Genomic DNA, 8,799 nt, shown 5'->3' on the forward strand with positions numbered 1-8,799 from the left:
AGTTCTGCTGAGCCAAATAAGACAGGTCAGGGTGAAGAAGTGACAGCCAAAGAAAAGCTTACCACAAAACAGAAAAGTTATGATAAATCAGACTATAAGGCAAAAAGAAAGTGCAGCTTTATGGTTTCATGGACAAAATAATTTCTGTGGCTGCAATATGACGAGCTAAATAACCAGGGCTGCACATAAGTGGTCCGCAGGTGCGCATTCGCTGTCAAAATAAAAAAACGTGCACAAGATAAGAAGTTGCAACGCCTGTTTGCGTACATAAGATTTTCTGGAGGAGGACAGACATTTGTTTAGAACTCTTAAAGATGTCGAAGAAGCTCCTTTAAGCAATTACTTTGGTTTTCCTCCACCTCCAAAGAAATGTCAGGAGTACAAACCACAAAAGAAGCGCGTATTCTCGGAAAAGTATTTGCAGGAGGTGAGCTGGCTTCAAACAAATGATGAACGCACAGAGATGTGGTGCAGAATGTGCCGTGAAAATCCCACTCTAGTGGACAAAAACAGTGCTTTTTATATGTACGCAAACGCGCGCTGCAACTTCTTATCTGGTGCGTCTTTTATTTTGACAGCGAATGCGCACCACTTATGTGCACCCGTGTAAATAACATAATGTTCTGCCGGGTGTGTTGTTGGTTTTCCCTCAATTTCTGAGTCAAGTGCCTTTGTTACTGGGACCAATAATTTTAAGAAAGGCCCCCATTAAGACCCATTAGAAATGCACGAAATGCATTATTGCTCAGTCAGCAATATCTTTCCCAGAACAAACACAATTGCAAATAACATACTAAAAATACCTTTAGAACTAATTATTGTAACTCAAATTGGCTTGGTAAGCTCAGTGACCCCTGACCTACATACACAGGTGAATCCAATAATGAGAAAGAGTATTTAAGGGGGTCAATTGTAAGTTTCCCTCTTTTAGTTTGCTCTGAAGAGTAACAACATGAGGGTCTCAAAACAACTCTCAAATGACCTGAAGACAAAGATTGTTCACCATCATGGTTTAGGGAAAGGATGCAGAAAGCGGTCTCAGAGATTTAAGCTGTCTGTTTCACAGTTAGGAACATATGGAGAAAATGGAAGACCACAGGCTCAGTTCAAGTTAAGGCTCGAAGTGGCAGACCAAGAAAAATCTTGGATAGACAGAAGCGACGAATGGTGAGAAGAGTCAGAGTCAACCCACAGACCAGCACCAAAGACCTACAATATCATCTTGCAGCAGATGGAGTCACTGTGCATCGTTCAACCATTCGCCGCACTTTACACAAGGAGATGCTGTATGTGAGAGTGATGCAGACGAAGCCTTTTCTCCGCCCACAGCACAAACAGAGCCGCTTGAGGTTTGCTAAAGCACATTTGGACAAGCCAGCTTCATTCTGGAATAAGCTGCTGTGGACTGATGAAACGAAAAGTTATTTGGGCATAACAAGGGGCGTAATGCATGGAGGGAAAAGAACACAGCATTCCAAGAAAAACACCTGCTGCCTACAGTAACATATGGTGGTTCCATCATGCTGTGGGGCTGTGTGGCCAGTGCAGGGACTGGGAATCTTGTCAAAGTTGAGGGACACATGGAGTCCACTCAGTATCAGCAGATTCTGGAGACCAATGTCCAGGAATCAGTGACAAAGCTGAAGCTGTGCCGGGGCTGGATCTTTCAACAAGACAACGACCCGAAACACTGCTCAAAATCCACTAAGGCTTTCATGCAGAGGAACAAGTACAACGTTCAGGAACGGCCATCTCAGTCCAGACCTGAATATTATTGAAAATCTGTGGTGTGAGTTAAAGAGTGCTGTCCATGCTCTGAAGCCATCAAACCTGAATGAACTAGAGATGTTTTGTAAAGAGGAATCGTCCAAAATACCTTCAACCACAATCCAGACTCTCATTGGAACCTACAGAAAGCGTTTAGAGGCTGTAATTTCTGCAAAAGGCGGATCTACTAAATATTGATTTTATTTCCTTTTTTGCAGTGCCCAAATTTATGCACCTGCCGGATTTTGTTTAAACAATTACTGCACACTTTCTGGAAATCCAGTAAACTTAATTTCACTTCTCAAATATCACTGTGTGTCTCCTATATGATATATTTAACTGACATTTTTAATTGTAGCAACCAACGATTTATACAGGAAAATAATGACTATTAACAAGTTGCCCAAACTTTTGCATCCCACTGTATATGACTTCATAGTTTTATGAGTTGTCCAACTGAAATGTAGATGTTTTGTATAGACAAATGGTCCTTCAACCAGAATCCAGACTCTCATTGGAAGCTATGGGAAGCATTTAGAGGCTGTTATTTCTGCAAAAGGAGGATCTACTAAATATTGATGTCATTTTTCTGTTGAGGTGACTAAATTTATGAACCTGCCTAATTCAGTAACTATTGCACACTTTCTGTAAATCCTATAAACTTCATTCCACTTCTCAATATTACTGTTTGTCTGCTATATGATATATTTAAATGAAATTACTGATCCAAAAAAACAATGAATTATGAAGAACAATCCTGAATATTATCAGGGGTGCCAAAACCTTTGCATACCGGGAGAAACGTTTCATCACTAATTCCAAGTGACTTCTTCAGTCTCAGCTGACTGCATAAACAATACTTTTGCACAATGACTGAAATTCACCCACTGAATAAACAATGGGCTGGGAGGTCAGTTCCTTGATCATTAATATGCAAATTCTCATGACCACTGACCAAAAACCACTGATCAATGGCCATGAGTACCATTCACAGAGAGTTGGGGAATGGCTGGAATCACAACATTGTAAGATAGAATAGAATAAACCTTTAGTTGTCCCACAAGGGGAAATTTAGTGATCATGAAAGATGTGCCTTTAGGCCCCCTCCTCGATTCAGAGATGGTCTTTCCATTTTCGCGTAAATGGCCTCCTTGACTCTGCTCAAACTAGCGTTCCTCCCGGTCCAGGATGTCTCATCATTGAAAGAGTTCCCACTGGCCTGTAGGTGTAAATTGACTGGAGAGTCCTGGCCCTACTAAAGAATGTTATCTTGTTTCAGGATACATAATACCTGCCATTATCCAACCCATTCACAGTGTTGAGGAAAGCCTAAGCTGAGAAGGCACCTAAAGTAAGCCCCAGGCGGTAGAGAAGGACAGCTGCTGGTTAAACGAAAACTCTTAGTGATCCCTCATGTCAGCAGTATTGAAACAGTTCAGACATGTTTTTTTCTAAATGTAGTCTAAGTGTCAGGAGGAATGCCGTGATTTATACATTGAGGAAACCAAACAACCTCTGGCAATGCAGATGGCACAACACAGAAGAGCTACCTATGTTCACATCCACAGGTCAGTGTGGCCTGTAGGTGTAATTCTTAATTCCACTCTGCCTAGATGATACCCATAAATCAGGTGATGTTATGCCATCATTTCTTAGTACACAACAAACACTTCACATTAGAATGAAAAAAAAATCCCAAGTGTGCGGAAGTAGAGGCAGTAGTAGCACATTTAATTATTTACAAGCATAATGTTTGTTTATTGACATACATGGGCAATCAGAGCAATCTGCTGCAGTATCAGGGTCACAATAAACTTTATTGTCCAGTTGTGGATGGTGGAGAGTACCAGCTTTTTAAACCCTGGTAGGGGTTCTCCCTAAAGAAGTGTAATTGACCCACTTTTGATCACATGCCTTATCACATAAGGGATAAAATACATATCTATACTTTTGTGTCCCAGCTGAGTAACAGGAGGAGAAGAGTCTGGTGGAGCAGCAGAGGAACAGTTTCAGCCATTTGGATTCAGCTCAGCCACTACAAAGGAAACAATGACTTCAACACAGGAGGTGAGAAAAATATCTCAGTTACACTGTTATTGAAACTGTGTGCACAGCTGGTTGTTATCAGCAGCTTTATCTTTTCCATCCTGGGCTCCTCCATAAATAGAGAAGCTACATTCACAAACAAAAACCACAGAAGTTACAAGAAAATACAAAGATCACATTTTATCAGAACACATTGAAACAACAATGTCATCAGTTGGACTCAGAATTTGTTATGAAGTACAAGATTTTCTCAAGTAATCAATATTTCTTTAATAATGTCATTTTCAGTCCAACTCTCATTGTAGCACATCATTGTAATGTGAAACTATCACCAGAAGGTGGTGGTAACACACCTACAATGTGTTTGTTGACATCTTTGATTCCAAAATGGAGGCAGGTTCAGTTTGTTCCACGACTGCATTTCACTCACTGCCTCTGTTTGTATCTCTGTCACTGCAGGACCAACATGGAGCGAGAAGGCAGCGCTCTCAGGAGGCCGACAAACCTCACAGAAGAAAGGGAGAGAAAACATACAGCTGTGATGATTGTGGAGAAGATTTTACTGGAAAGTCTAACCTGAAAATTCAACAACTCATCCACACTGGGATGAGACCATTCAGGTGTGACTTGTGTGGAACGTCTTTTACCAAGACAGTAAACTTAAAAAGACACCAACTCATCCATAGTGGAGATAAACCGCACAGCTGTGACTTGTGTGGAAAATCTTTTACCCAACCTGGAAACTTAAAAAGACACCAGCTTGTCCACAGTGGAGTCAAACCGTACACCTGTGATCAGTGTGGTAAAACTTTTAATTGCAGTGGCAACTTACTAAAGCATGAAGTTACCCACTCTGGAATTAAGGCGTACAGCTGTGACATTTGTGGGAAAACTTTTAGCCTTTTAGGGAACAGAAATAGACACCAACGCATTCACACTGCAAATGGTGTTTACTTCTGTGATCAGTGTGGGAAACTGTTTACAACAGATGCACACTTACAATTCCACATGTTTACCCACGCTGATGAGAGACTTTATAAATGTGACCTGTGTGATAAGGCTTTTAAATCTCCACGTTACCTGAGAAAACACCACCAAATGCACTCCAGAAAGAAACTCTACAAGTGCAGTAATTGTGAGGTATGTATTTATATTTTTATCTTCTAATTTCAGTGTCACTGTTTGGATCAACTCTGCTCAGTAAGTAAGTAACTTGTTAGCAAGTTAGTAATTCTGCTAGCTATAACAGCAGTGCTGGCTGATGATCAGATTTCAATCATTATTTCTTTTCATCCATGATCATGAAAAAAGTTCATTATTACTTTTCTGTATTCACAATATCCACGTTGTACCATATTTAGGCCCACATTACATTTGCCATGGCTGCTGGAATTTTGACAGTGTCAGTAAAGAACATAATAAGTCATCTAATTAAAAACAACGGTTACTGTTACCTTGTAGCCATATTTGAGGATTTACAGTTGCAATTCTTTTGAAGCGTTATGTTAATTAACCTTAAATTAAAATCTCAATGGGATATAAAAATACTTCATTTACAGAATATTCAGTCAACTCTCACAAATCTCTTAAAACATTCCTAATATAATACAAAGTGAAAATTTCTCCCTCTTCTATCTAACATTCACACTCCATTGGATCCATCGGAGAACAGCTTGGGGTTAGTATCTTGTGACATGCAGAGTGGATTATGTAGATCAGCAGTCGCCACTAATCATTTTTATCGTTAACTGGGTTTCCCTGGGTCTTTTCCCGTTTTTTTTTTTGGGTACTGGTTTTATTTTGTTGCATTTATCCTCCCCTCCTTGAAGGCCGATTCGTGAAAATATACACAGACATAAAACAGTCCGTGGCACAAAAAAGGCTGGGGACCGCTGAAGTAGATGACCTGCTCTACCTTCTGAGCTACAGTCACCCTTGAACAGTGGTTCTTAACCTTGTTGGAGGTACCGAACGCTACCAGTTCCATATGCACCTCTTTAGCGAAAAATAAAATACAATTTTTTTTTTCAAATTCAAGACATAGATGAGCCGTGCATGTCACGGCGGAGGCTTTACCGAAACCCTGAAACAGACTCACCGAACCCGTAGGGTTCGATCAAACCCAGGTTAAGAACCACTGCCCTAGAAATTCCTCAAGTATAGAAAAACTATCTGTATTATATGGTGTCCGTAGAGGTGTTAAAGATGGGAGGCAAAAGCAGAGAGGGGCTTTTTCTTCTAGTCCCGAGCCGGTAAGTAGGATACGAGAAGACTGAAGATCTGCGGTGAAAAGACTTAGAGAGAGGGACAACAGAGGAGAAGTCATAGCCCTTCACTGTGGATCGATTGATTGGATTATGAATTTTAAACTGCGTACTCATCGTATGCTGAGTTAGGATCAGAGTCAAGAAGGTGAAGTCGGGGAGCCTTGTACTGGAAACTGGATTCTATCAGTGCGCACGATGATCCTCCTTCCCTCCTAAAAGAAGACACACCTCAACAACGGTTGTAGTCACTCAGCAACAAAATAGTTAGTTTATAGTGTGATAAATTGATTATTTGGATTTGATTGATTAAATTGCAATTAAGCTGTTTGCTAACGCCTGCTGAAATCTTGCTTTAATAAAAATTATTTATCTTAATTCAAAGTCAGAATTGTGGACATTGATTCTATTACCTTCTTAAAACAGTAAATGGTAAGACTTTGTGTGTTAACCCATAACATCAGATTTAGGTTCTTATAGGTTATTCTAGTACTTCATTATAATACGTCCTTGGGATGTACTGTCCAGGTCACAAAATTTTACTCAGCACAATAACAAGTGCTATAGATCATTAGAGGAGAGCTGCCGTTAATAACTGTGGCTTACAAATATGTTTCATTAAGGTTGCAAATGAGAGCATAGAGTCAAAGGAAGTGCAGGGCGGGCACTTAGATGAAGGCAGTTAGAGGCTGAGCGAATCTCCTCGCCGCCGGCTTAAACTAGTCTCAACTTCACCTATCAGGATAATACCCGTAGGGAGTAAGCGACTCTGATCCAAAGGATGGAGAGCTGTCCAGACCACCTGTACAGGGGTAACTGGGATCTAACAGTGTGAATGAGGTATGTTGCATAAAGCACTTTGAGTGCTCAGAGTAGAAAAGTGCTCTGTAAGAACCAGTCCATTTTACTTGTATTCACTGACTGAACAACAGGAAGGTCATCTAACTAAAACCAATCAGTGCATCCCACCTGACCCCCTCAAAATCAAATTCTTTTTAATGGTCTGTAAGTTTTATTTACATGTCCTCATAGTATGGTGAAAGGATGTCTGCAGACAGGGTACCAGTGCTTGTTGCTGTTCCTCTACATCAAAGACATTTATTGTAGCCCAGTGAGCTGAGTGTTATAATGTAAACAGTAAAATGTAATTGGATATTGGCAGAAATGCTCTTTATCTGAGGCGACGTTCAGGATAAAAATGTTGAAGGAATTCCCTGACTTACACTCTTTGTATCTTTGTTTAGAAGCAGAGCAACACAGATGGATCCAGTTCTCGACCCTGTCGTCACTGTGGTGGTGGGAAAGACTTTTGTTGTGACCTTTGTGGAAAAACTTTCAGTCATCAGTGGAACCTTACAATACATCAACGTAGACACACTGGAGACAAAATGAGCTTCTGCAAAGAATGTGGGAGAGGCTTCCCCACTCCAAGTGAATTAAAGCGCCATGAATTCATTCACAGTGGGGTCAAAAAGAACATCTGTGACCAGTGTGGGTCATCATTTTTCACTGCAGATGATCTTAAAAGACATAAACGAGTCCACACAGGAGAGAAACCATACAAGTGCAGACATTGTGAGAAATGTTTCACACAATCAAGTAGTCGTAACCTTCATGAAGGTACACACGGAAGAGAACTTCAGCTGTGACAAGAGCTTCAGGAATCTCGGTTCATACTCCGAACATAAACAATCCCACGCTGTAAATAAACTGTTTCACTGTTACCAATGTGCAAAAACATTCACTTCATTTTCTGCTCTGTGCAAACATCAGCGTGATCATGCAGGACTGAAATCACTGTATCACAATCAATCTGAAGATCCTCTTCTGGTTTCAGGGTCAGACTTCAAAACCTTGAGATCAGGCTCCACAGAGTTCAGCTGGAATCTGCTGTAAAAAGTGTCAGCTGATGACACACTTGGATCTGATGCGGTAGCTCTGATATCTGGACCTGCAGTGAATAAACCTGAATGTTATAACTAGGAAGGCACAAGTATAAATATTTACATTAGTTTGTGTGTGTGCGTGTGTGTTTTAAAAGGAATTTTAACACTTATCCCCCTACAAAAAGTAGTGTTTAGTCTCAGTACTTCCATGGATGCTTTTGGTGTTTAATAACCAGTAACCATCATGGCTTGATAAATAGACAAATAGATATATTCCCACTCTTAATACACCCAATCACTGCAGTGTCATTAGATAAACATTTACAGGTGGCATGTTTCTGCTTTCTACTAGAAATCTGAGGTGTATAAGGTAAACGGCAATGGAGATCAAAATCCTTCGGCACTATTATTTGCCCTGCAGTGAACTGGAACCTGTTCAGCATGTACTATTAGAATGTCAGGTCTATGTTCAAGAAAGGAACAAGGCATTAATAGCAATTTTTAAGAAGCTGAATGTGACTAGGCTCTTTGACATTCATTTAAACACGAAGCTTCAGAAGGATTTCATAAGATGATCTATACCGCAGTTAGACTTCGGTCTAGCAAAGAGGTGATAAAGATGATTGTGTTACTAACTCTATTGTGTCTTTTTCTTTTACTGTCTGTTGAATTCCCAGTGCCACCAATCTAGGCAACACAGTGGTATAGGATAGTGATGTGCAAATGAAGCAAAGAACCATTTCATCAACTGAACTGAAAATGGGTTCATTAATTCAATGCTTTGTTTCAGCGCATCTAGTGGCGAAATGGGAAACAGTGGGAAAAAAAGTCTAAAT

General features: G+C 40.3%; 1 protein-coding gene across 1 annotated transcript; it reads left to right on the plus strand.

Annotated features, from left to right (window-relative positions):
• The first annotated feature begins 3,796 nt into the window (after positions 1 to 3,796).
• On the plus strand, positions 3,797 to 7,726 carry LOC146625976 (uncharacterized). The gene is made up of 3 exons (XM_085362224.1): positions 3,797 to 3,834; positions 4,273 to 4,953; positions 7,322 to 7,726. Exons 1-3 carry the CDS (start codon positions 3,817 to 3,819, stop codon positions 7,724 to 7,726), a joined length of 1,104 nt encoding a protein of 367 aa, XP_085218350.1. The 5' UTR covers positions 3,797 to 3,816.
• The last annotated feature ends 1,073 nt before the right edge of the window (positions 7,727 to 8,799 follow it).

Source organism: Diplotaxodon limnothrissa, linkage group LG9, assembly GCF_057381915.1.
Source record: "Diplotaxodon limnothrissa isolate DT_005_m linkage group LG9, D_limnothrissa_male_GT1.1, whole genome shotgun sequence".
Lineage (NCBI taxonomy): Eukaryota > Metazoa > Chordata > Actinopteri > Cichliformes > Cichlidae > Diplotaxodon > Diplotaxodon limnothrissa.

What these genes read in the sequence shown, in the direction of transcription:
- LOC146625976 (XM_085362224.1), top strand. An exon ending in ACAAGTGCAGTAATTGTGAG is followed by an intron (nt 4,954 to 7,321) that starts GTATGTATTTAT and finishes ATCTTTGTTTAG; the next exon opens with AAGCAGAGCAACACAGATGG.